The 27,844-nt window shown below is 47.0% G+C and overlaps 2 protein-coding genes across 3 annotated transcripts in view; one reads left to right on the top strand and one right to left on the bottom strand.

Annotated features, from left to right (window-relative positions):
- The window catches only part of Farp2 (FERM, ARH/RhoGEF and pleckstrin domain protein 2), a 104,540-nt gene extending 92,461 nt beyond the window's left edge, over positions 1–12,079 (top strand). The window contains exons 19-27 of the mRNA XM_055616623.1: positions 344–474; positions 2,438–2,506; positions 3,693–3,782; positions 7,792–7,874; positions 8,531–8,649; positions 8,919–9,076; positions 10,214–10,321; positions 10,598–10,749; positions 11,384–12,079. Of these exons, the coding sequence (XP_055472598.1) occupies positions 344–474; positions 2,438–2,506; positions 3,693–3,782; positions 7,792–7,874; positions 8,531–8,649; positions 8,919–9,076; positions 10,214–10,321; positions 10,598–10,749; positions 11,384–11,681 (1,208 nt within the window). The 3' untranslated portion in view covers positions 11,682–12,079. The remainder of the gene's footprint in view (positions 1–343; positions 475–2,437; positions 2,507–3,692; positions 3,783–7,791; positions 7,875–8,530; positions 8,650–8,918; positions 9,077–10,213; positions 10,322–10,597; positions 10,750–11,383) is intronic.
- Positions 12,080–12,193: 114 nt separating this feature from the next.
- Stk25 (serine/threonine kinase 25) overlaps positions 12,194–27,844 on the bottom strand; it is a 30,400-nt gene continuing 14,749 nt past the window's right edge. The window contains exons 1-12 of one of the 2 annotated variants that reach the window (XM_055616624.1): positions 25,652–25,854; positions 25,405–25,489; positions 19,786–20,016; positions 17,800–17,856; positions 17,146–17,254; positions 16,181–16,338; positions 15,909–16,094; positions 15,595–15,740; positions 15,171–15,285; positions 14,669–14,740; positions 13,521–13,657; positions 12,194–12,777 (exon numbers count right to left, since the gene is read on the bottom strand). In XM_055616624.1, the coding sequence (XP_055472599.1) occupies positions 12,738–12,777; positions 13,521–13,657; positions 14,669–14,740; positions 15,171–15,285; positions 15,595–15,740; positions 15,909–16,094; positions 16,181–16,338; positions 17,146–17,254; positions 17,800–17,856; positions 19,786–20,016; positions 25,405–25,434 (1,281 nt within the window). In that variant the 5' untranslated portion in view covers positions 25,435–25,489; positions 25,652–25,854 and the 3' untranslated portion in view covers positions 12,194–12,737. Of the gene's footprint in view, positions 12,778–13,520; positions 13,658–14,668; positions 14,741–15,170; positions 15,286–15,594; positions 15,741–15,908; positions 16,095–16,180; positions 16,339–17,145; positions 17,255–17,799; positions 17,857–19,785; positions 20,017–25,404; positions 25,490–25,651; positions 25,855–27,844 lie in introns of those variants that run through there. The other variant, XM_055616625.1, reaches the window with a different exon arrangement.

Below are 27,844 nucleotides of genomic sequence, written 5' to 3'. Positions count from 1 at the left end.
ATATATATATATATATATATATATATATATATATATATATATATATACACATACACACTCAATTGAAAACAAAACTTCTTTTAAAAGAGACTAGCAGTCTCTGTGAGTGGCCCAGTGGGGGAGACAGTCACTGCACTATGGGCAGCAACAGAGACACGAAAGGTAGGCAGCAGAGCTATACTACAGCAGGAGTTTATGCCTGTGGCCAGAGCCCTACAAGGACTCTGAAGGGCCTCAGATTAAAGGCACCCTATAAAATACTGGCTCATTCACAAGGCAGGGCATGGGAGGGGGGGAGGGGGGTCTTGTTCAGGGATCTAAAATGAGGGACCTGTCTCTACAGAGGCTCTGAAAGCCATTACAGAAGTGACCACTGAGCTCCAGCACAGCCTTACCCGACTGGAAAACATACAGAAGCTGACAGAGCTGCAGCGGGATCTGGTCGGTATAGAAAACCTCATTGCTCCAGGAAGGGTAAGTGGCTATACTTGGGAAGGATTTTATGCCTCTTGTCTATATTTGAATTTTATTAATGTTATCTAAAACTCACCATTCGAAAGTTCGTAACCCAGTGGTTTTTAGTGTACCACAAAGTTATGTAGTCATAATCACTAATTGAGAACATTTTCATCATCCCGAAAAGAAACACCAAGACCCAATAGTTGTCTGTATCCATTCTGGTAATATACCTTATGGAAGAGCCACCCTAAAAGAAGACTGAAGTGCAATCACAATATCGGGAATGGTGGTTCATATCTGTAATCACAGCACTCAAGCTAGTTTATGCTGCATCACGGAATTCCATCTTAGAAATCTGGAATGGAAAGCAACAAAATAATGCTTTAATGTTTTTCCCCTTCTCTAAGTTGTCTTTTTACCCTCAAGACTTACATTGTTTATAATGTGAAAACGTTTAATTTTAATTACATTCAAGTTATCTTTAGTTGTTTGTATCTTAGGTCTCCTATACCAGAAAGTATTTCCTAACCTGTGATTATGCGCCTATTTGTTTTTCTTCTAATAGCTTTTCATTCCATCCCCCAAGGTCTTACGTAACCCAGCTGACCTCAGATTCACTGTGTATTTAAGGGTGACCTTGAACTTGTAGTCTTTCTGTCCTTCGTCCACCTTCCAAGTGAGGGATTACAGATGTGCACCACAACTCTGGGTTTCCGTAGTGCCAGGGATAAAACAGGAGACTTTGTGCATGCTGGCAAGCACCAACTGAGCTACATAACCAGCCTTGTCCCAGTTGGTTCAGTTTTTTTCCCATGTACATGGATATCAGGCTGTCCTGGCACATTTGTAGAATTGTCTTGTCCTCCTTATAAAAAATTAAAAGCCCCATAGATATGTGGGCTTCTTTCTGGACTTCAAGTTCTGTTCCCAGGGTCGGTGTGTCCTTTGGCTGTGCACTGTCACCAGGTCGTTTTGCTCTTGACTCAGTACTGTTGACATAAGAACCGGAGTGAGAAAGCTTAGTAACTGGCCCAACTAAGTGCTTACTACTACAGAAGTTCACATACAGGGTAGTAGACCTTCCTGTCTCTTAGGGAAAAGATTCTACTAGGGGCTGCTTCTTCATCTTATGTCAATAAGCATGTGAAGTCTTCCTTTTGGTGCCTTACTTTGTATATGGAGGGCTGTACCCACTCAGGCTTTAGTCATTTTGCCTTTCCTTTGACTTTTTTGATTTATTTTGAGACAAGGTCTCAATACGTAGCTTTGGCTGGCCCGGAACTCACTATGTAGACCAAGCTGGCCATGAAATCATAGAAATCCATTGGCCTCTGCCTCCTGAGTGCAGGTATTAAAGGCATGTACCACCATACCTGGCTCCTTGACTTTCTACACCTTTGTGGCACTAGGTCCCGTTTCTTTATTCAATAGTCCAGTGCAAGATAACTAACTATAACTATCCAATAATGTTTGTGGAGACTCTTTCCCCTTCTCATACCTACTTCTGCCCAGCCTTTCCCATGGCAGAACTCAGATGGAATCTTCATGACCTGGTCTTACAAATGTCTCTCCACTAGAGTACACCTCTTGGTATCCTTGTCTTGGGGCAGGTAGATGACTGGGGACAGAGTTGGTACCGGGAAAGATCTTGAGTAACTAGGGGTACTATCAAAGAGTAGGATGACTCTCCCAAAGAGCTGTCACTCAGCAAGGCTTAAAGAAGTCAAAGGGGCTGGCAAGATGGCTCAGCAGGAAGAGGTGTGCTTGTGTATAGAACTGGCACCCTGGTGTGATCCTCAGATCCCACAAAATGTCAGGAGAGAACCAGTCCTGATAGATGTCCTTTGACCTCTGCACGTTCATTATGGCATGTGCACACAAGCAACCAAGCTAGAGGTTGCTGTTGGCCACCATGACCTTTGGCCCAACTAGAAAATGTCTGTCACAGTCTTGCTCACTGGAGCCGATTGTCTTTCAGGAGTTCATCCGTGAGGGCTGCCTTCACAAGCTCACCAAGAAAGGCCTGCAACAGAGGATGTTTTTTCTGGTATGTTTCCAACTATACCCCAAACTGCATCTCCAGTCTGGGAGGAATAAGTGGGTGTATTTCTGTCAGGAAAGTTGGCCCTCCACCTACTAGCTCAACCCCAAAAGACTTCATCCCAGGTGGCAGCTCATAGTCACATGGGAACTCAGGAGAGCTCTTGAAAGTAATCAGCTGCTTTGCCTACCATGGCCCATTTATTTGTGGGGCCAAGGAGCCATGGGACAGGGGAGCTGGCTAAAACAAGTGTGAGGTCAAAGCTTGGCCAAACCCAGAAAGTCTATCTTGAAATAGGACCTTCCCTGCCCTGGCCCTGCATGTCCCAGCACATATATCCTTATGGCCCCCACCTTTGCTACCCTTGATGTGGTCACATAGTCTAGCAGCCAGGTTACAGGTTAAACCTCCTTTCTCCTTATAAGGGCATGTTAAGCAAGCACCTGGAATTCCTCTTCATGCAAATGAGGCATTCCTAGCATGTTGGCTCCAGCCAATGATGGAAGCCCCTGCCCATTCCCCTTTGTACTCCTCAATTAAGAGATGTCTCACTGAAGCTGTCTCCAGAAAAGGCTTTCTTGTGCACTCACCACCGGTCAAGATCCTGCATTGCACCCGCTCACCCTGGTTAAACTTCCCTCCCTCCAGTCCAGCTCAGTGCACAAGGAGCCTGGATACTGCAAGGGAGAAGCAGAGATGTGGCAGCATTGTCCTAGCCCACATTCTGGGATAAGAAGAGCCAACACAGACATTTTCATGTGGCTTAGAAATGTGCTGATGGTGCCGTGGCAGCTGGGGGTCTTACTGCTGGCCTAGGAGCATGGGAACAAGGGGCCTGACCTGGTGAGCCTTGTATTACCAGGGTTCCTTTCCAAGTGCTTCAGACTTGATCTATGCAGGTGGGGAGCTAACTGTCACCAGCCAGAGCTCCTGGCTGCTTCTACTAGCTAGGCCAGATCAGAGGGACTGGTGGCTGGTCCTCCAGTTCTGCTGGCTCATGTGGCTACTACATACATCTGGTCAAAAAGGATCAAAAGAGTGATTTTTTTTTCCTAACAATTTCCAGTAACTTGCATTGATCTGGTAAACACATAATGGCCATCTATAGTTCATCAGAGTCTAACTATACTTATATTGAAACTTTTTCCTTGTTTGTATAATTCATTTATCTAAAAGACTTTCCCTCCCTCAGTTCTCAGATATGTTGCTGTATACAAGCAAAAGTGTCACGGGGGCCAGTCATTTCCGGATTCGTGGCTTCCTTCCACTCCGTGGCATGCTGGTGAGAGGCATCAGGCTTACCTGAGGTTTGGTACTGGGCTGGGCTTCTGCCACACCTCCATCATACAATGGCAGGTCAAATGGTTTCCTCAGTAATGATCAGGCCACATATTAAGAGAATCTGTTGGATTTTTTTTTTTTATTTGTCTCAACTCCTCATGGCTGTTGTTCTTTCTGACCCCCAGACTGCACAATATTCAACCAATGGGCAGCTTTCTGGGTCAGCCTAGACCCTTTAGACTCTAGCCATGGTACCTCCTTCAGCACCTGACAATATGTGCCTACTTTCCCCACAACTTGGAGTGGGTTTTGGTAGTTGGCTACTTTCCTGTGCTATATTCTTTAAGATTCTCATCTAGCAACAACTGTCCCATGGACAGACACAAGGCCTATGCTTGATTTAAAGTGGGCTTGAGCCATTAATGTTGCTGCTGGGATCCTTCTGAATACCCTGCATATGTGCACGCAAGGATGTCTAAAATGGGATAACCACACACTTTAATATAATCCAGTTTATCAACTTTGCTTTTGGAAGTTAATGGAAACCCTGGTTAAGGGCTGTAGAAATGGCTCAGTGGTTGGGAGTGCTCATTGCTCTTCAGTGGACACAAGTTCAGTTCCCAGCACCCATGTCAGGCAGCTCACAACTGCCTGTAACTCGGGTACCAAGGGACTCAGTGCCATAGGTGCCCATAGGCACCCTCACACAGACACACATACACACACACAAGAATAAAAAAAATATATTGGAAAAAAAATGGCCTGAAGAGGACTCAGTACTTGATTCCCAGCACACACGTGGCAGCTAACAACCATCTTTAACTCTAATTCCAGGAGATCCAATGTCATCTTTTCTCTACAGGCACTGTATGCATGTGATACACAGATACACATGCAGGCAAAACACCCATGTACATAAAATAAAAATAAATAAATCTGAAAACAAAACCCTGTTTAAAGTCACAAAAAGTCAGGAAGACCTAGAGGCTATCTTTCCTTCATGTAGACCTCAGAACCCGGCCTGAAACTTGTCCTGGAAACATTGAAGGCAAGGGCAATGCAGTGTATGATCCCATGGTCCAGGATGCCTCAGTGCAGAGGTCATCTCTCCTTTTATACTGCCCCTTGTGGTGTCAACTACTGCTGCAGCAGCACACTGAGATCTTTTCTTACTGACTCCATTGGCCTCTGTTCAGCCTCAAAACAGATGTTTGTAATACGTGACTACACTTTGCTAAACTTAGCAGGGACCACCTCTGGAAGCCAACTCCATTCTTTGATGGTTTACTTTAAAAATACACATTCCTTTAGGAAAACCCTGAAAATAAACGATAATTATCACTGTGTACAGCACTCCAAGTTTAGCTCTGGTGACTTCTTTGCCAGTTACCACCTTTCACAAGCTGCTTTGTGACCAGTGCTGTTTTTCTCAGTAATTCATCCTGAACACTCTGATACAGTCTCTGACTTCTCTGGTGCAATAGAGAAGACAATAAGCTCCAGTGTGCCTGACCTAACATTCCGTTAGGCCAAGTGTGGTCTTTCAAGAGGGTATACCACATTCAGCTTCTGTCTTTCAAAGTCCATCTTCAAGTCCTCACCCTGGTCCCACTATGCAAAGCATGTGCTGCTTCCAGTATCTTGCTCATCACTGTCCAGCAGGAGCACCAGTCTGCTGCTCACAATGAGTTATAAATGTGCATATCTATGGGGGTATACACAAATGTGGAAGTCCAGGGGTCAGTATCAGGTCTCTTTTGAGTATTTTCACCAGTGGCTAGCCAGTGGGCTCCAGGGATCTGCCAGTCTCTGTCTCTCCAGTGCTAGAATTAGAGATGTTCATTGTCACACCCAGCTTTACATGGGTGCTGTGCTGGAGATCTGAACTCATTTTACTGAACTGATCCATCTGCTTAGCCCCAGTTCACAAATGCCTTTATCAGGTAGTAATTACCTTTTTTTTTTAACTTTCTCCATAATTTAGTGGAACTTAAAACTCCATCCTGCAGAGGTGTCTCACTTTGGAATGGCCTCATACATATGGAGGGTGCCATTAACCATTTGTTGAAGGAATGATTTAGACATGCTGTGGTTGGCTTTTCCCACCTTTTCTTTGAGGGCTTTATTTAGCCCTGTTAGGAGAGACATGAGATTGTATTAGCTTTTAGTTTTGGTGTTTTGACAGGATCTTTCTGTGCAGTCCCAGTTGTCCTGGAACTGTGTAGACCAAGCTGGCCTCAAACTCACAGACGATACCTGCCTCTGCTGGCTTTAAAGGCATATGGCATCACAAGATTTATCTGTGTGTTTTTATGTGTTGGTATGTGCATATATGTACTAGTGTCCTTGGATGCCAGAGAGGGTATTGGATACCCTGGAGCTGGAGTTACAATTGTGAGCTGTCCAAAATGAATGCTAGAAACAAAACTTTGGCACTCTTAAGGAACAGAAAGCACTCTAAACCTGCTGAGCCATCTCTTCAGCTCCCTATGGTTTCATTTTTCAAAATTTACAAGATGTAATTAAGAATATTGCGTTTTCCCCCATGTAGTCACCTTTCCCATCATTTGTTGAATCGTCCATGTTATGTGACAACCTTCACCTTCTACTTTCCTTAGAGCAGTATCTTCCACTCTACTACAGTGTCAACCACACTGGAGATAGTTACTATACCGGGAATCATATCCTACCCCATCTTTATCCCTCCTTTTAAAGTTTTCTTTTGGGCTGGAGAGATGGCTCAGTGATTAAGAGCACTGGCTGCTCTCCTAAAGGTCCTGAGTTCAATTCCCAGCAACTACATGGTGGCTCATAACCATCTATAATGAGGTCTCCCTCTTCTGGCATGTAGATGTACATGCAGGCAGAACGCTACATAAAATAAATCTTTAAAGTTCTCTTTGCAGGGCCAACAAGATAGCTATGCAGATAAAGTACTTGAGGTATAAGCTTCAAGTTGGGTCTCCTGGCCCATGTAAAAGCTGAAGGCAATAACTTCCACACATCATATACATGATGATGATTCACTTTGCAAAAATGCATTTACGTATTCCAAGTAAACTCTGGAGTCTTTTAGATAAATCCCATTCCAAAGCATCACTGGCATTTCAACTGAAATAACAAGAATTTTTTTAATCACAAGAAATTTAAATATTAACTTGGGGGAAGACTAACAGACCACATTCTGACAAATGGCTGGCAGGATGTCAGATCTTTTCTGTCAAGAACTCCATGACTTTTGTCCTGTGGGCTCTGTGTAGGGAACTGTCCATTCTTTGGGTCATCTATAACTGGCAGCCCTGGGGCTACAGAGTGTGCTTCCTTATCTATTCAGAGAAAATAGTGGTTCTTGGCTTGAGAGAAGCTTGAACACGTTAAAGCAGTTTCCTTCTGTTGCAGAGAGGTACTGTCAGAAATATTAGAAATGTTGGCTTTCAGCAGTTGTTCTCAGTATGAAATGATTACTTTTGCTGACTTCAGATAGGATAATTCTGTTACTAAGCTTTCTAGTATCAACCCATTCTTGCATCTTTAAATCTTTAAATCTACCTTGCTTGGTGCTAGGACACTTCTTGTATATGGTTTTTAGGTTTGATTTGGTAATATTCTATCTTGGAATCATTCCATTATCAGTATGATTTGGCTGAAATCAGAATGCAGTGGCTTTCGTTTGCATCTGATTAAGATTTTGGTGCCAGGGTGATAGATGAATTTTCCAACTCCTAGTACTGAAATGCTCAACATCTTCTTTGCTTGATTTTCAGCTAATAGTGTTGGACCCACCGGTGAGTATTTCAGTGTCTCTAGAGCAGACCTCAGTTACTTGGTGGCAGCTGCCATAATGTAGGGATACAAGTGTGCCTCCTTTATTACCCTTGTAGTTATGTAGACTTGGATTGTACAAGCCAGCTACACCTAGCACTGTTGGCAGTCATTTTGTGTATGGCTTAGATTTGGGCTCAATCAGCATTCTCCCAGCGCATAGACATCACTGCTTGTCTCATCTACAGGTAGAAGAAAGTGAGAATGAATGGTCTGTTCCTCATTGTTTCACCATCTATGCAGCTCAGAAAACAATTGTGGTGGCAGCCAGGTAAGGGCTGTGATTCAGTTGGAGCAGGGCTTGCCACAGGGTTAAGTAAGAACTTCACTACCAAGTTCTGGAGCCTCATGGGACTCAACTTATACAGGCAAATGGGTACCACCTTAGGCAGGGAAGGATTGTTGACTGTTTTTTCAAGAGAACAACCAGGGTGCTTCTGAGAAGGTGCCTGCACTCTAGAGTTCGTGGCAGTTGGCCTCTTAAGGGCACGAGCACTCCAGCCCTCAAGCAAGGGCATGTATTTATGATCACAGTGAAAGCCAAGTTGGGGACCACAACCCAAGAGCAAGTTGATGCTTTCTCCTTTCCAGATCAGTGAGTTGTTCAGGTGTAGTCCCTGCTCAGTGAAATCTGTCTGGTCTGGTTCTCCTCCACCAGGAAATGCCACCTTAATCATGAAACAAATCCAGCCTTGTATTTCAGCATTGAGATTTTTTGGCAATAAACGCATCAGTTCCAACACTGAGGACTGTCTGGTTCCCCAGCTCACCCCAGTAACAGGCTGTAGAAGGCATGTTTCTGACAGTCCTTGGGACCCAGCAGATAGAGCAGGTGCCCAAACCAGACCTGTCACAAAGGACAGAACTCTAGCCCAGGAAGAGCTTCCCCAAGGAGATAGCTAGCTAACTTGACTTTCTCCTTTACAGCACTCGGCTAGAAAAGGAAAAGTGGATGCAGGACCTGAATGCCGCAATCCAGGCAGCCAAGAGTATTGGTGACACATCTCCAGTGCTGCTGGGAGGCCCCCTGTATACTCGTACCCCCAGTGAGTTTTGACTCAAGACACCCCAGATTCTCTTGATAGCTCTGAAAGCTTTTCTAAAAATTGCTTTCCTGACCTTGTTCATCATGCCAAGCCCCATGAGCTTCCCTCCCACACAAGAAAATTGGTGGCCATGCCTGGGTATAAGAGTTCTTGGTATCCCTAGCACCATGATTTTGTCTGGTTGCTACCTTGGGTACCAAGGGCCTATTTCCCAAATCCTGGGGGAGACTCATGGGTGGGTGATGCCAGATGCTACTCACTCTCCGCAGGATCTTCCGATGAGGTCTCTCTGGAGGAATCTGAAGATGTTCGAGGAACCCGGGGATCCCTGGAGGGGAACAGCCAGCACCGGGCCAATACCACAATGCATGTGTGCTGGTACCGGAACACAAGTGTGTCCAGAGCAGACCACAGTGCAGCCGTTGAGGTATGGCTGTCATGAGCATCCATGTAAGCTCTCTCCCCACCATATATCCAAAAGTTTCACCCACTGGTGTGCTGGCTAATGTGGAGGGGCCACTCAGACAGCCCTCCCCTCCACTGGCAGAAATCAGTTTAGGTCTGACTTATCTATTTAAGCTTTCTTTGAAAAGGGACTTCACACCAAATGTATCTGGTGTCTTGTAAAGATAGTCAAGAGGCATCATCTGTGCTGGGATTTGCTAAAAGGCCTACTTACTGCCACAGGACAGTACTCTCCCAGGTCCGTTTGTACTTCCCATTCTAGGCTCATGCTTACCCCACATACAGAGTGATTATTAGTTGCACACATCTGGCTTGACAGAACCTCAAGTTATTCAGCCTAGCACCTCTACATACCCATTCCTGGGCTCGTCCCTTCCATCCCTAACTCCAAATTCTCCTCTGCTTCATCGCCACTCTACTGGGCCAGCAAGTCCCTAGTGAGGCCTGAGACACCTACAGATCAAAATAGATAGGGAACTCCTAGGAAATACATATTAAAAACACTCCTAGGCAGCACATATTAGATACAGGTCCTACAGAGAGGAGAGATCAGCGGGTTGTCCAGTACTATACTTAAATACATTCCTCCGTAATTTCAGAGAGCCTTCCAGGACTTGGTTCAATGTGTTATCACCACCCTCTGCTTGCTCTCCTGTAGGTTTGTAAATGGTGTCTTTTGTCAGAATATTAACTTTACTATATATTAGGAAAAGTATACTACTTAAGTGTTTGGTACATCAGTTCCCAGACTAACATCCAGTTGTTGGGTTTTAAGTCTACACAACCATGTTGATTTAAAAAAAAAATTTTTTTTTTAAGCATCAGCCAGGTGCTGGCACACACCTATAATCCCAGCACTTGGGAGGCAGAGGCTGGTAGATCTCTGAGTTCGAGGCCAGCCTGGTACACAGAGTGAGTTCCAGGCCAGCCAGGGCTACACAGAAAAGCTCTGCTTGGGGAAGGAGAAAAAATGAGTATGGCAGAGACCTATGTGCAGATAGTCTAGCTAGGTGGCAGGGTCATGGAACTGGTTGTAGCTGCTGAGCAAGTACCAGGACTATGGTGAAGGCAAAGTGCTTTTACCCTTTTCTACCAACAGAACCAGCTTTCAGGATATCTGCTGAGAAAGTTCAAGAACAGCAATGGCTGGCAGAAGCTCTGGGTGGTCTTTACCAACTTCTGCTTGTTTTTCTATAAAACTCACCAGGTATGTTGAGTCAAACTGGAGTCTAGGCACAGAGTACAAAATACATTATCAGCTTATCTACTTCCTCTTCACAGTTTGATGCTGATTCCACTGTAACATCATTTTCTGTATAAAAATGGAATTAGTACAGTGTCTCTCTGTACAAACTACCATTTTCTTGGGAGAGCCAGTGGTATCAAGTGAAGGGCTGGGGAAAGACACAGAATAATGGGCCCCTCTCTAGTGCAGGCCTACACCGCAGCCCCCAGTGACGATGTTCCTTGTGCTGACTTCCAGGATGACTACCCCCTGGCCAGCCTTCCCCTATTGGGTTACAGTGTGAGCCTCCCCAGGGAGACAGACAGCATCCAGAAAGACTACGTTTTCAAGCTCCAATTCAAATCTCACGTTTACTTCTTCCGGGCTGAGAGCAAGTACACATTTGAAAGGTGATTCTGCCATGTTTCTTTTGTTTATTGCCATTCACAGAGGAAGAGGCAAATTTCCCAGATCCTAAAAACCAGTGGTCAAGGAATGCATGCATGGCTGTTTTCACTGTATGTTCATGTTTGTATGGGAGCACCAGTGTACATATATACACATGTACACATACACACAGTGACCAAAGGACTTCAGGAGCTATCTATCCGCCTCCCCCCCTTTTTATTACTACAGATTTTTTATTGTGGGGAGGGCACACATGCCACTCGTGTGTATGTGAGTGGTGGTCAGAGAACAACTTTGCAGTTGGTTTCTGCCATGTACCTTTGTGTGGGTTCTCAGGCTCGATCTTAGGCAGTGAGGCTTGCATGGCAAGTGCTGATACCTGATGGGGCATAGCACCGGCCAAATCCACCTTGTTTTACTTGGAGCTTATGGATTAGGCTGGCTGGCAGTCTGAGTGGCAAATCTATCTCCACCTCCTCAGTGCTGGAATTACAAGTGCACACCACGCCTGGTTTTTCACTCAGGTACTAGGGATGAAACTCAGATCCTCATGCTTGTATAGCAAGAGCTTTACATCATTAATCATTCTTGGCAAGGTGTGTGAGTATATGCCTGCTGATTTTACCCTTTCTACAGGTGGATGGAGGTCATCAAAAGGGCCAGCAGCTCATCGGGGAGACCCCCAAGTTTCACTCAGGACTGCTCACATCTCTCTCCAGGGCTGGAGGCAGAGGTCAGAGAAAAGGAGGAATGTCCTTCACTCTACATGGACAAGAACCTAGAACAGAGGCTTTCAGGGAGTATAGGAATCATCCCAAGGACTGAACAACTCCAGCCATCTTCCCACCAGATGACACATGGTGCTGACCCTAGAATGAGCCTCATAAGACCTCTAGGAGGACCTCTGCCCTCCCCCAAACTCCAGAAACAGTGAAGACTCATGATGGCTGGGCACATCTCTGAGATCTATAAAAATGAAATGAGGGTTTGTCATGAGCATGGCCCCAAACACAAGACAGGTCATATCCACTTCTACCTGTAGCACCAATAGCCAAATTCACGTTGCTTCAGACAAGCACTATATAATCAGGTTTATGTGATAAGCTCATGTTGCTCTAGGGGTTAGCCTCCAGATCACAGCAAAATAAGAGTATGCAAAAGCTACTCTGGTTTCTATCCCACATACCCTCCTCTAGACCAGTGAAAACCAAAGACCATCCACCCAAGCCTAGGAGGAGGGGGCCTTTCCTTATTAGCTCCCAGTACTTCTCATCAACTGAGTCCTGTTCACCCATATGACTTAAAATAAAAGGACATTTCCTCACCCACCAACATCCCTCCTCTGCCTTTGTTCTCCAGAAGGCCACCAGAAACTCTCAGGTTATATGACAACATTTAGAAGGGATGCTGGCTCACAGGCTACAGAAATCTCATCTAGCCAGGGTATCAGAATGTCTCCAATCCAGGTCTTTATTGAAATGGTAGGGCTTTCAATGCTCTATGAAAACTAACACTTACTGTCAGAATACTTAAAAAAAAAAAAAGCCCAAAATATTCTGGACGATTCGAGTACTCATAAGAACACAGTACCTGAACTGACACCACAAGGCAAATTATGACCATCTTGGACTCCTATGAGCTCTCAAGACAATGTTCCTGGTATAGGGGAAGAGCCAGAGCCGCCCAATGGTTGCTTTGCTCCTTGGTTTAGCAGCTGCAGGGGCCCAGGAGTCTAGGTCACACCAAATTGCTGCTCAGTTCTCCAACTGGCTGTTTATCATAGCTTCAGTCAACCCAGGAGGTGAACACAGGTGTCTAGTGGCTGCTGTGCAGGACAGAAGGAAGGTAACCTGGCTTGTGAAGCCTACAGGCTGGCCAGTCTTTACAGTTGCAACACAGCACAAGAGGGCTTCAAAGTCAGTATTTCAGACCTCAAAACAAAAAGCATTCTTATCCCTCTCTATGAAGAGCAGTGCATTCAGATGGTCGTTCAGCGAGTAGATGTCAGGTGATTCCTGCTGTGTGAGAACCTGTAAGTGAAAGGTACCATTACTGCTCTTGGACTTTACTGCCTGGACATGCACTTCGGCAACATCTCAGATATGTTGCCTTTCAGATATGAAAGTCACAGCATTTGTTACCAGCAGCACCTCACAAGATGGAAGATGTCTTTTGTGTTTCAAGATCAGTGCCAACTAGTCCAAACCCTGCTGCTCCTGAGAACCACCAGGGTGGGTCTCTCTCAGTGTACAAGAGCAGGATCCAAAGGATAAGGGAGGAGAAACTGGTATATCTGCCTGTAACAGCCTGGGATCCTGAGCCTGTGGGACTGCCAAGGAAGGATCAGTATTTGCCTGCCTGTCCCTTTACAGGCTTGAGTCAGCTCAGCCCCCCCTCCCCCATCAGAAACAGGCAAGCCTTTGGATTATAGAGCATCCATGCTGTTACTGGTACATAGGACCTCTAGGAAGCCACCAAGTAGGAAGGTCAGAAGTCAGCTTCACACAATGCTCTGTCACTGGGCCATTTTGTCACTGGACCTATGTCCAGACTCTGTCTGAGACTGAGTCTTGCTTCATGCATAGCTCAAAGCCACAAGAAGCCCATTTGCCTCTCCCTCTCTACTTCTCCAGAGGCAGAAAAAAAAAAAAAAAAAAAAAAGAGAAAGCATGACAGAGGAGGACTGAACCAGCTGCTCCCAAGAATGAGTCCCAGGCTTCCTTTGCGTTCAGTCCTATGGGGATATGCCTCTGGGTTGGGGCACTGTGCTCACCTCTGCACACGCTCCACCAGATGCACCATCAGCTTATCTGAGATGCCGGGACAGGATTCCTCAGCCAGGCTGAAGGCATTCTCTAGCTCCTCCAGGGCACCTACGCTCCCACCACTCTGCTTGTGCTTCTCTTTGAGCTGCAGAGAGATCATGTACCTAACTGGCATCTTACCTGAGACCGCATTCGGAAGACCTACAGAAAGCACGAAGGTAGCACTGCATAGGCAGTGCACTTGGCCCTGTTGATGGGGACACTTGTGGCCCTTCCAGTTCAAGGCTCCTCTCTCCTTTGACCTGGGTTCTCAAGAGGTCAGAGCCACATGGTTTCTTACAGACTGAAGGTCAGAAAATAATCAAGTGGATCTAGTGTAATTTAGAAATTGGCACAGTAACTGATACTCTACAAGGACTTAGACATCCCAGATCAGACTACAAAGTGTCAGTAATCATTATGGGACTTCAGTTCTGAGTGTACTCTTAAGGAGTCACCTCAGCCCTGAGCAATACTGCATGCTGCCCACAACACAGCCCTAAGTGGCTCTTCCTTCTCTAATATCACTGCCAAGTCCTATTCAACCCACTCTGTCCCAGGAAGAGACACTCTGCTACTGCTATTCATCTACATCCTGTCCTCCCTCTCTGGACTCCAGGTGCTGGCGTCACCCACTGAGTGACAACCTACTGCCTGAGCTTCAAATCTATATGAGAGCATCCATTTCTGCCTGCACTGTATCTCTGAGGATGGCTTTGATATCAGGCAACAGTGACATAAGGTCACGTGACCACCAAGGAATTACCTCCTGGCCTAGGACTGGCCCAACACCAATCCTTTATCTTTCTCCACAGAAGAATCATGTAGTGGTTGGACATTGCAAAAAACAGTAGTAATATAATGCCAGAGGACCTTAGCAGGTCTGGGAACACAAAAGGGTACTGGCCAGGTCAGTTCTTCCCAGTGGTTTATAGTGCTTCTACTCAGGAAGCTGGACCCACAAGCCTGTGCATAACCAGCTACAGTAGACCTAGAAACCAAATGGATAGGCCCAGGCTCAGGGCTCACTAGAATATCAGTCCACAGCTCTGTAGGGAGCACCTCTAAAGAACAAAGCCACCGCCCCACATGACCACAGGCTCAGCCCAACTCTCACCTCTCCAAAGACAGGCCGGACTAGCGTGGACAAGCACTGCGACCTTGGCTGTCTCTTGATAGGCTCAGCAGGCTGTAAAGGGGAAGCAAAGCACTGGGTACATGGAAATAAGAGAGGCTCCATTTCCTGTCTCCTCAATCTCTGGCTTGAGCAGGCGGACAGAGCATACAACAGGGGTCAGCTCCCAAACTGTCAGGTAGCCCAAGCCATCGATTCTCATCAGGCCTGCACCTGAGCACCAGCAGACCCAGGCTTCCGTGTGACTCCTAGATAGCTCAACGGCACTCTGCACTTAGAAGCCACCTGCTCTGCCCTGTCCTTCCCAAACTCTTTGCTGAGACCCCAGATGATGAGTACTTAATATAGCCCTAGGGCAAGGGCACTTTGGCACTGACCTCCTCAAAGCCCAGTACCCAGCCTATTGGGTATATCTGCTGCCCAGGGAAGTTGAGGCAGGGTTGGTACATATGGAGCAGTGCTCTGGCCCAGGGCATAAACACACCTTCTGTGAGCTGTGCAGAGCAGTCCCCTTGTGCAGCTTGCTATGTGGACTTGGCCGGATGGTTGGGGGAAACGTCCAGATGGGACCCTGCTCCCCATCCTCAGCCTCGCCATCACTAAAGAAGATAAAGAATCAGAAGAGCTGATGGAGACAGGGGCCAGGAGTAACTGGTACCAAGGTACATCTATTTCTCTGAGGCAATCTCTTAGTCTAGGCCCTAGAGAGTGGACAGAACTCAGCACAGGCCGCAGCATTTAGGTGACAGTCAAAAGGCCCTGTCCTTCAGTCTGGAGGTTCCCTGCACAATCAGCCCCCACACTGGCGACTAGCTCCAAGCCCTACCTCTGGAGAGGAGACACCCCCACACACACTGGCACCAAAGCACCCAGGGAGCTCTTGAGGACCAAAAAAAAAAAGGCCCTACATGTCAGAATCCTCAGAACTGGACTCCTCGCCATGCCCCTCAGACTTCCAGCGCTTGTAGCGGTCAATGAGTTCAGTGAGAAAGGAGGTCTTCTTGGTGTAGCGTGTGATGAATTTGTGCTTCAGAAGCTCCTTGGCAGTGGGTCGCTGCCAGGGAGACAGACAGTCAGAGCCGAGTTCCACCCTCAACAGACACAAGGACAGGCAGGGATGTGAAGGCTGGGCCCTGTCCCACCCCAAGTTAATACCCTCCCTTCATATGCTTCCCCAAGACCCTCAGTTGTTTAGGGTGGCCCAGGTAGGAATAGGCCTTACGAATCGTGGGTCCTTATTGAGGCAGGCCTCTACAAACTCCTTGAATGGTTTGCTGTGGTGGCCCTCCAATGTGGGTGGGTTGTTCTTAGGAATCAGGAACAGGACTCGCATAGGGTGGAGGTCAGAGTTTGGCGGCTCCCCCTTGGCCAGCTCAATAGCTGTGATGCCCAGGGACCAGATATCAGCCTAGACAGGGTATCATAGAAGACAGCTGCTACATGCAACATTTTGAAATGGTGGCAATATGTTCCCACCTCCTATCTAGAACTCACCTTGAAGTCATAAGCCGACTGCTTGATAACCTCAGGTGCCATCCAGAAGGGAGTGCCCACAAATGTGTTCCTCTTGATTTGTGTATCTGTGAGCTGCCCGGCCACACCAAAGTCTGCCAGCTTCACATCACCCTGCTCTGAGAGCAGCACGTTGGCAGCTGCTCAATACAGGACAGGTAGGCATCATCCTTGGCTCCACAGACTCCCAGAAGTTACCCTACATGCAACTCCCTGATCAGTGAAGGGATGGTATCCCCCTAGCCCTTGGGGACAGCAGCAGAGATATCTTGGGACCTCAGTTTTCTTTGTCAGTGGCCACTGCTGGCAGAAGCAGGCAAGCTGGGGGACCTATAGGAGCATTCCTACCTTTGCTCCAGGGCCTGCCATGTTTGCGTTTTCTGACAAGCCCCAACAACAGTGACATCCACATCACAGCTAATCACAGTAATCCTAACTGAAAGGTACAGCTGACATGGCTAATCAGGAAGTCCATCACTGCCTACAGCACCCCTCACTGTGACATAGTTTAGATGTCCTCACTAAGTCACTCATGGTAGGCTGGTCCTGCTGTGAGTCCTTATCAGGACTGGGCCACACAGGAGGGTTGCATAAATCCACACCTGAAGCCAAGTCAAGGCTCCTGCCATGTACTAGTACACAACTGGTGTCCTTCACAGAGGTGAAGACCAAGATTAGGTGAAGTGAGATTAGGAAAGTTTAGCTAGGCTGGGTAAGTAGCTCAGAAACAGAATACTTCTTTAGCATGCACAATCCCCTAGGTTCTATCCACAGTGTGGCCATTAAAAAAGTGGTTAAAAAGCAAGATGGAGACCCGTCCCCTAGTTTCCAGGTGGCAGAAGGGTTCCCCACATCCCACACCATAAGGCACCATAATCTACTGGCTCCACATGCCCATCTCTTTCTAGGTCATGGGCAGAACTGCAGGCATGGCCACCCCGCAGGACCTTTGATGTCTCGGTGGATCTTGCGCTCTGAGTGTAGATAATCCAAGCCCTTCAGGATCTCCCGCAAGATGGTGGCAATATAGGTCTCCTCCAGTGGACCAGGTTTCAGCTGAAGGAAGACAGCAAGGAAGAGCCTCAGTGCAGCTGCCACACTCATACACCACAGCACCTGAGCTCCACCACCCACCAACTTTTGAGTCCTTGCAGAAGGCTAGGCCTTTATGCTCCTTAGTTCCTATTGGTTCAGATTTCAAGGATAAAGGGGGAAGTAAGGAGACACAGGAGTAACAAAGTCTGTTTTCAAAAAACCTAAAAGCTACTTTAATCTTTTCGGTGTCTGGAAATATAGGAACAGTTTCTTAACCATGACCTTGACCCTCTTTATTTCTCTAGGGCTCTAACTGTGCCTATGCTCCTAGCCCAGCAGAGGCCCAAACCTCTTCAGCATCATTCAGGGCAAGATAAACAGTGAGTTGCTTTGAGAATTGACAACTCCTGATTATTATAAAGCACTGAGACAGTGGATAGTTAAGTAGCCTGAGAAAATCCATAAACCTAAAAGTTTGCAGGGCAGTGGGTCCTGGGACACTGAAAGACAACTACCCCCCCACCCACCCCCACAGCAAGCTGCTCATTGCATGAGCCTAAACTTACCAGGTCCAGTGCAGAGCCACCACCCAGGTACTCCATGATAATCCATAGCTTGGTGCTCTGGGAGCAAAGAAACCTGTAAGTGCCTGGGCAGCAAATGGGGGGGAATACCCAAGTGTGGAGTCCACAGGCCACTCCCCTTCAACTCTTCAGCTCAGGCCACACAGCAACTGTATCAGGCTAGTTCCTACCAGGAACCCCAAATAGGAAAGGGTTCTAGACAGGCAAGGCAGTGAATACCTATAATCGCAACACTTGAGAGGATCAGAAGTTCAAGGTCAGATTGGGCTACATGAGACCTTGTGTTTTAAAAGGGGGGGAAAGGGCCAGAGAGATGGCTTGGCAGTTAAGAGCACTTGATACTCTTTCAGAAGACCCAAGTTCAATTCCCAACACCCACATCAGGTGGCTCACAAAGGCCCATAACTCCAGTACCAGGAGGATCAATACCCTTTCTGGCCAACTCAGGCACATAAGCATGTGCTTACGCGCATATACACATACACATACACATACACATACACATACACACACACACACACACACACACACACACTCATGTACACATACCCCACCCAACAGATACAGGTTTAAAAAATAATTTAAAAAAAAATTTTTTTTTTTTTTTTTTTTTTTAAAGGAGAGCTAGGGATGGACAGATAGACGGGAGAGAGGAGGACACCACCATGGGTTAGCATGGAGAAAAAAGCAAAACAAAACAAAACACATGGGACTGGAGAAAAGATTCCAATAATGGCGTGGAAAGGCCCAGATGAAGAATATAATTCCAAATGGTATTGGTGGCCCTCCACACCATCTGAGCAGCCATCTGCTGTTGCTGCAGTGTATGTGCCCACAGAGTAAAGCCAGGCTGCAAAGATGACTCTCAAAAGACTGGTGCTCCCAAGAAGACTCCAGCCAAGCTGCCTGGAAGAGGTGTAGAGTAACTGAGGCCCCTGGAAAGGACACTCTCCACCCTGCTGTGCTGCCTGCAGGCTGTGCAGTATGCTCCGGGTTCTCAGCTTTGTCAGCTGTCACCCATGCTGGTGGGTTTTGGTGATGCAGCTGTCTTTGAATCATTTCTGCTCCTGTGAGGAACCCCAATTAAGCTCACTAATCCACCAAAAAAAAAAAAAAAGAGGGCTAGACCAAGCATGGTAGTACATGCCTATAATCCCAGCACTTGGAAGGAAGGGACAAGTGGATATCTGTAAGTTTAAGGCCAACCTGGTCCACATAGTAAGTGGACAAAAAGAACTACACAGTGAGACCCTGTCTCAAAAACAACAGCCGGGCATGGTGGCACACACCTATAATCCCAGTGCTCAAGGAGGCAGAAGCACACGGATCTCTGTGAGTTCAAGGCCAGTCTGATCTACAGAGAGAAGCCAGAACAGCCAAGGCTACATAAGAGAAACCCTGTCTCAAAACAAACAAACAAACAACAAAAAACTCATAAAAAAACAAACAGAAAAGGGGGCAAGAAGGGATGACTTCTACCTTAATCCCAGCACTTGGAGACAGAGACAGGCAGCTCTTTTGTGAAATCAAGACCAGTCTGGTCTACATAGGCCCTGTCTATGGGGAGGTGCAGGAGACAAGACCTCACTGACCACCTGGCTACTATACCTCTGGTACAGGCACCTGGTAGACAAACCAGGTGCTCAAAGCAGTAGCCCATGTACCCTCCAGGCAGTCACCAAAAGTAACTTCTGCCTGCAGGGACCTCTTAGACTGTGCCTGACAGTACCCACAGATAGAGAGCTGAGTCATATTACTACCTTAAAATCAACTAACCCTTGCAGATTGGCACTTCTCAAGAGAGTAGGATTTTTGTGAAGCTGAGCTGTCAGGGAGGGCCTGTCTGCCTTTTGAGAAAGATTCCCATGTGAACTCCTTCTTTGATCTCCCCTATCCTTGGGCACAAAGGAAACAAAGGAGAAAGCCTGGCACAGAACCTTCAGAATGCCTCTCCCCCATTGCAGGCACCTTCAGGTAGGAGCCGAAATAGCGGGTGATGTAAGGACTATCACACTGGCTGAGCACGGTGATCTCCTGTTGGATGTCCTCAATCTCATCCTCAGCCTCTTCCAGGTCAATGATCTTGATGGCCACCACCTCCTTGGTGTGGTTGTCAATGCCCTTGTACACCTCCCCAAACGAGCCCTTGCCAATGCGGTCAAGCTTGGTGAAGAGTTCCTCTGGGTCCACACGAGAATGCTGTAACAGAAGCCAATAGGCACAAACGGTTGGGACAGCACATGGGCAATATCCACTAGAGAAATATTAGAGAGAAAGAGAAGAGGCTACACTGCTGACTGAGGGCATGGCCCAATACAAAGAGCTAAAGGGAACTCACCTCAATTCTTTTCTGGCTTCTTTATTCCTTGTTCAGAAAACCTAAACACAACTCTTCATTCTCTAAGACACTATGTTCAATGGATTTGATAGTGAAACCTGATGTAGACTATAAGCCTTAGGAATACCACATCTCAAGATGCTCTCATCATTTGTCTAACAAGGATCTAGGCAGGAATGACAGGTAGGAATGTGTGTGTGTAAGAGGGTATTTTAAAACTCATTTTACTATAAATCTAAAACTGTTCTAAAAAACAACAAACAATTAAAAAATTAATGTGCGCTAGGGACTAGAAAGATGGCTTGGTGGATTTAAGAGCACATACTGCTCTTGCAGAGGACTGGAGTACAATTCTCAAAACTGCCTATAACTTCAACTCCAGGAGATCTGAGGTCTTTAGCCTTAAAGAGTACCTGCACTCACATAAAGACACAATTAAAAATAAATAAAAATAAATTTTAGCCACATATGGTGCCACATGACTTTAGTCCAAGTACTTGGGAGGCAGAGGTAGGCAGATCTCTGAGTCTGAGACTAGCCTCGTTTCTGTAAGTTGAGTTCCAGGACAGATAGGGCTAAATAGAAAAACTCTGTCTCGAAAAATTAAAAGAATAATAGGAAAAAAAAAAAAAAAAGAAAGAAAAAGTTTAGCATATGGTAACAAGTTTTCCACACTCCTAAAAGCTATACCCATTAAGTATTTCTCTGCTCCCAAATCAGTGTTCTAGCAAGCTATACCCTCATACCAACTCTGAGTTGAGCACTTTCTCAGATGCTTGATTCTAGATATTCCACACACAAAGCTGTCCTACATGGTTCTCAGATCTAAACAAATAAGACATCATCATTGCTGACCAACAATGCTGAAATGAAGCACCTGGTTTGGAGACCAGTACACTACAAGTGAAGTGCACTAAACCCAATCTAAGATTTTCCAGAGACATTTCAATCTGAAATTACCAACTAGCTATAGTCCTAAGATTTTTACCATGAAAGAAGTAATGGGGTGACACAGAACCATACCCCCCAGCCTCTTTACAGGCCAAGAACAAGATGAGGCTGAGCAGAAAGAGGAGTGTGGGGAAGAGCTCCAGAACAAGGGCAGTGTATACTTGGATGGCAAACGGACATCCTCTATCCAAACCACAGTAATTTTTGAACCAGAGTAGCCTCCGCGAACTGAGATACTTCTGAGCTGCACAGAAAAGGAGATTAAGTAGGAGCTTCTCCCAGGGCCCCCACTGAGTGTCCCTAGCACTCTCTACCTGTGCTATCTGGCAGACTCTCAGAAAGGACATGCTCTCCTTACCACCGACCAAGCTAGCACAGACTGGGGATGGGAATGCTGAGTCTCATCTAGTTTTTCAGCCCTGACAGGTTTCATCTCTATTAAGTAATGCTCCCCCCAAAAAAGATGTCCCTCAAACAGTACTTTGGTGCCGATTAAAAGGAACCAAGCCCCAAAACCTGAGTTTAATTCCCTAGACACACATGGTGGAAGAGAGAACTGACTCCTAGAAAGCTGTCCTGTGACCAACATATATAGGCCATGGTGCACACAGGGCGGGAATGGAAGGGTGGGATATAGTTTTTAAAGAATAGTGCTAAGGGAAAAACACAGTGGCAGACCACTTGCCTAGAATGCCCAAAGCAGAGTTTCCCAGCATGGGGGAAAAAAAGAGAGAACAAGACATAAGAAGGCAAAACCACACTTATTTATAACTGTAAGTACTGATGCTCAAATCCCTCTATACTTAGGGAAGAAGGGCTTGTCCTAGGTGTTTACCATGTTCCTACAGAGCCTGTCCTCCAAGAATAAACATGGCTGTCTGCCTCCCTGAGGCCTAATACCTCAGTCCCTTTTCCCAGAGCAGAGTGATTAGTCTTAGGGAACTGACTAAACCCAAGCTAAGAATTTTTCAGAGATATTTCAGTCTGAAATTGCCAACTAGCTACATTCCTAAGGTTTTTAACCATGAAAGAAGTAATGGGGTGACACAGAAATATACCCCTCAGCCTCTTTACAGGCCAAGAACTCTGCAGAACAAGATGAGGCAGAGTAGAGATAGAAGTGTAGGGAAGAACTCCAAGAACAAGGGCAGTGCCTTAACACAGAGGTCATCTGATCCTTCCAAGCAAAGCTGCCTTCATGAGGCCTGAGTATGTACCACTGACCTCCATGCAGTGCCCAGAGCAGGCATACTAGGCAGATCAGCTCTGATATCCATATGCATCCTACTTTAGGGTCTAGAGATGGCCCAGTGGTTAAGAGCACTTGGTGCTCTTACAGAGAACTTAGATTTGCTTCCCAACAACCACATGATCTCAAGCACTGTCCACATGTGGTGCACATACACACATACATGCAGATATTCCACATACACATAAAAATAAATGAATCTAAAGGGGGGGTGCAGAGAAGGAAAAGAAAAAGACCAGAAGATGGCTTTGTGGGTAAAAGCACTTGTCACCAAGCCTAACAACCTTAGGCTTCAGCCCTGACTACATGGTAGGAGAGAACCAGCTATCTTAAGTGGTCTTCTAACATCTACACTGTGGTACATAAACATCTACCCATCCATAAGTAAATGTAATAGTTGTTAAAAAAAAAAAAAATGAAAAGGGAGACCAATCCAAAGTGACCCTTCTCACAGCCACATTAGAACTAGCATCCAAATCCTAAGACCAGTTCTCACTGAACAGCAGTAGATGTTTGGAACAGATCTGCTGTCTGAAGTCCTGAAAGGCCACACTAAGATTTGGCCTCACAAGGAAAGCTGAGGGTTGCCTGAGGTCTCTCAAGCTACACTGGCCAGGGAGTAGTGTTTGCCCCAGCCTCTCATGTTTAAATGAAAGCCAAGAAAAATTCTCTCAAGTGTGGCTGATAAGTCAAGCACCTCAGCTGTGTAAAGACTGGCACTAGATGCAAGCCAGATCAGAAACAAACACTCCAGGCCATGTACTCTTGCCCCTATACTCATCCGAGTAGACCACTGATAAAGGTATAAGTGATCAGTGTGAAAATACTCAGTTTCCTGCCACTTTGAGTCTAGGCAGTGACCACTTGATCCTGCTCAAAGCCAGCCCTGAGAGTCAGGTGCAGAATAGGGTCCACATTGTAGACCTTTTCCTGATTTTTTTTTTTTTTTTTTGCTCCAACAGGCCCCAAAACATTTTCTCATCCCATCCTCCCACCACTTAGTCCCCACTGTCTCCTCAGGTGCTACAGCTCCACCATGTGTAGTTTTGAGACACCTTGAGGGCCATCTGACAGAAATCTCCAGATCTAGCTGATGACTTGAGGTTAGACAGTCTTATATCACTGATTCAGTCCAGTGCTTGCTAAAGCAACCTAAGAAAACTTGGAAGAGGTGGAGACATGGGCTAACTACAGAATCTAGGACCACTACACTTCCAATTCTGAGGCCCCTTTTCCTACCCCTCAGACTCAGACATGTCCTTCCACACTGCTCAACCATACTGATAATCCTTAACTGTCCTCTTCTGGAGAAACTGAGAATCAGAAGTGGTCCAACATAGCAGCCCAAGAAGGGTACCTCAGGCCAGGCATTCACTCACCAGAAAAAGGAGAAAACAGCACACCCCAAAGCCAGAATTCTAGGCTTTTTGTAAAGAAGATGGGAACCCCAATCTTCAAGGTCCATGCTTTTTGGATACCTATAACTGTGGACCAGTCAGCCTTAGTAGAAACGGTATGAGAGTAACCTTCCTGGCATGGTCCTGACTCTGTTTACATCTTCAAAGTAGCCTTAGTCCCAAGCCCAGCTGGTCAAAGTAGCTTGACAGCATCTTGATCTGGGTGGTTCAGATTTCTCTTCTGGACAGGATGTGCTATGAACTCAAGCTATTTTACTGGCTCTATACAGCTGAGATCCATACTCTCCATTCCATCAATGGGCTGTTTTACCTACAGCTTGATGCCTATCTGCCAACATGCCTGCTGTGTGTCACCTCCCCAAAACAAAAGAAGCAACCCAGCACACATCCTCAGCTACCACCAGAAAGTCACACAGTGCTTGCCCATAATGGTCCTTCCAGAGATGGGCAGGAACTGGCCAGGTGAAGAGTAATCTAAGGCAGAAGCAAAGGCTACAGATGGGAGGACAAGCTTTACCACACAAAAGGGGCAGTTTCATAGAATATCATGGCAGCCATCTTGGGGGAAAAAAAAAACATCCCTACAAGGGCTTTGTATCACTTTCAGAAAGAAGCCAAGTATGTCTAGGCTGGACATAGGCCCCTAAAAAGACAAAAGGGTGCTTTCTCTCTTTGAGAACAGTCCTCTAGGCATCATCCCTCTACTCCACAGTTCACAGCTCCAATTTGTCATCCTGGACCTACAGGAGCTAAAGCTAAGCCTCTTAAAAATACACTAGAGGCAGATTTGTCTCTCAGTATGTTATATAATTAGAGGCAAAATGTCAAAAATGTATTAAAAACGTGTTAGTTAATTCAGCTTCAGTTAGCATGCCCGGGATCCCATCTGTGACAGCTGAGCCAAAAGCCCTACCCAACAGCTGTGAGTAGTCTTCCTGGTTTCCTCCAAGGAACCCTGCCTTCAGTTCCTGCCCGCAAGCAGCGATGGACAGATGCGCTTCCTGTCTGCATACCCAGTTCTCAAGGGTGCAGGGGTAAGGGGTGGAGGCAGATTGCACTGTCCCCAAGAGCGGATTCCCTTGCTGTGCAACTGTCAAGCATAAGCCTGACCAAACTGGGCCCTTATAAAGCAAATCTCATCGCTAAAGCACAGGAAAACCATCAAAGCAGTTTGCTCCACTTCACTAATAGCTGTCACATCTGCCTTGAAATAAATTAAAAAAAAAAAAAAAAAAAAAACAAGAGGAGATCCAGAGAGCAAATCACGGAGCCCTCCAACCCTATGCAGCCCTCATCCTCCTTGCCTGCGTGGTCCTGTGTTGGCTAACATACCGTTAGCCAAAGAAGGAAAAATCCACCTTCTGGGAAGGTGCTCCAAGCCTCGGTCAAGCAGGTTCTAACCCAGGGCAGGCTCCTGCACCTGCCCACGCTCCTGAGCAGAGGCCCTCACACAGCAGAGGTTCCCGGGGGTCTTGTCTACCTCAGGAACGGGCTCAGAGACTTAGGCCACAGCTACACAGCCTCAGGTCGCACCCCAAGGCATAAGGCCTCCGCCCCTCTCCCGCCTCCCCGTGGAGATATCCCCACCACCAAGAACCACCAACCCAGGGCTTGCCAACGCCCACGCTCACCTGGTGCGCGAAGCCCCTGAGATGAGCCATGTCCTCGCTGTCGTGCTGGTCCGTAGCAGCCGCTCTGCCCGCTCGTCTCAAGCACCTGCGAGAAACCGCAGGCCGCTTGGTCAACAGCACCCGGGAACCGGTTCCGTGGCGTCCCTCCACCCGCGACCTCCGGTCCCGCGCCCCAAGGCCCCTGACCCGCCCTCAGGGCGTGCCCGGCCTCCCCAACATTCAGGCGAGGCCCGCTGGCAGCGCCCACCTCCGGGAGGCTCCATTTCGGACTGCCGGCCCGCTTCGCTGTCCCCACGGCGGCTCACACCGCAACTGGATCGCACGGAACGCTCAGGCCTTCCAGCCCGTGAGGTGGAGGCAGCGGCTATGAGCGCGTCGTGGCCAGCGCGAGGCTCTGTGGGACTAAGAGTCCCGCAGCCCGCCCGGTACCCCGGGCCCGCGAACATGAGACTACAAATCCCAGCAGGCTGCGCGGAAGGATGCGGAGTTACAGGAGTGCCCTGCGGCCCGAAGGGCGTCAGACTACATGGCCCAGCAGGCCACTCGTTGGGTCAGTGGAGAGGCACTAGTAAGCCACTGACTGGATTGGAACCTTGAATTCCGCTCCTGTGGGGCCTACCCTCCTGTCAGGTCGCGCGGTGTGACGGGTGCAGCGCTTGCGCAGTTACCTTGAGATTTTTTTTTTAGGCTTTTTTCATCAATCCTCCCATCATTGTCCCCAACCATGTTTGCCAAGGGTCGGTCCATTTTGTACACGTAAAGTACAAACCCACATTACCCTCAGGTCCACACAGCTTTAACCGCAGTGTGACCTTCTTGTCTGCAGTTACCGAAACACACACACACACGCGCGCGCGCGCGCCACACGGCCCATTCCTTAGACAGCTGCCTCAGTTTCCCTAACTGTCAAGGTGTAATTGTAGAGCCCCTACTACATGACTTAGTGCTAGGAACACTTGTGTGGTCCTAGAGAGGATTTCCCTCCTATCCTAAGAAGCCAGGTGGTATCTGTCATGAGTGACCAGTTCAGCAGTGCCCACCTCTATGCAGCCTCCTACTGCACCAAAGGATGGAGATTTGCCTCTGTTCTGTGTCCATTGTACTAACTCAAAGCCTATGATGGCTCAGTGCAAACCACAATGTCCCCACTTCCCACTCACGAAGGCTTTTTGTTTCTGCTCCCTGTTGGATTTTCTTCCTGGGCACCATCCCAGAACTTCTTCAAATCTTTCATCTAAGACAGTACCTTGCATCTGACTCTCTTTCATCCCCAAACTTTACCACAGGTGGATTAGGTTTTGTTGGCTGTGTTTCTCCCCAGAAGAAAGTAGACTTCTAGCAAGCATGCCAGCACTGGGTCCCCCAGGCATAAATAATGGAGGCAAAGATTTTTATTGCCCCTGAAAAAAGAAACATCTGTGGGGTGGCTTTCAAGATGGCCTGACAGTAAGCGTCCCCTACTTAGCCCTCCTGTATCGAAGTCTGACATTCGGTAACCTACACTATTCTTTTAAGACTTATTTATGCACCTCTGTGTGTGTGCCACATGTGAACAGGTACCCAATGGGGCCTGGAAAGGGTGTGGGATCCCTTTTGTAGACCAGGCTGGATCTGCCTGCCTCTGTCTCCCTGAGTGCTGAGATTTCAGGCATGCACCCAGCTCAACAAGAATTCTTAATGGTTGGAGAGGTGGCTCTGCTCTTCCAGAGGCCCTGAGTTCAGTTCCTAACAACCATATGGTGGCTCACAACCATTTATACTGGGACCTGACACCCTCTTCTGGCATGCAGGTGTACATATATAAAATAAATAAATGAATCTTAAAAAAAAAAAAGAATTCTTAATGGTTGTGTGGTCTCTCCAGGCCTTTGTTTTTAAGGCAGGGTCTCACTCCGTAACCTAGCGTTGGAGGGTGTTCTGGGCATTGTGTACTCAAATGCCGATTTTTGTACCCAGAGATCTGGTTGCCGTCTAGACATTGGCATTAGCAATTCCTGTCTCAATGTTGTATAGATTGTTCTCTGTCACTTCTGATTGGTTAATAAAGAGCTGAACAGCCAATAGCTAGGCAGGAGAGTTTAAGTGGGACTTCCAAGTCCAATGAGGTGGGAAGAGTATGTGTGTGTCAGAGAGTCGCTATGAGGACATGGATGGAACACAAGGCTAGGAAGCAGGGGAGTGTCACAATTAGTAGGTTAATTTAGATTGAGCTAACTGAGAATCTGTTATGCTATAGCGCCTAAAAGTTATTATTAATAAATGTAAAGGTCTCAGTGCCACTATTTGGGAACTAGAGCGAGCATGGAAAATCCCATACTTTTATTTTTGCAACCTAGGCTGGCCTAAAACTATGTAGCCTATTTTGGCTTCAGATTCACAGCAGTTCTGCCTCTGCCTCTGCCTCTGCCTCTGCCTCTGCCTCTGCCTCTGCCTCTGCCTC

Source organism: Psammomys obesus, unplaced genomic scaffold (assembly GCF_907164565.1).
Source record: "Psammomys obesus unplaced genomic scaffold, mPsaObe1.curated_primary_1811, whole genome shotgun sequence".
Lineage (NCBI taxonomy): Eukaryota > Metazoa > Chordata > Mammalia > Rodentia > Muridae > Psammomys > Psammomys obesus.
The sequence above is the reverse complement of the archived record's forward strand: the minus strand, read 5'-3'. Positions and strand labels throughout refer to the sequence as shown.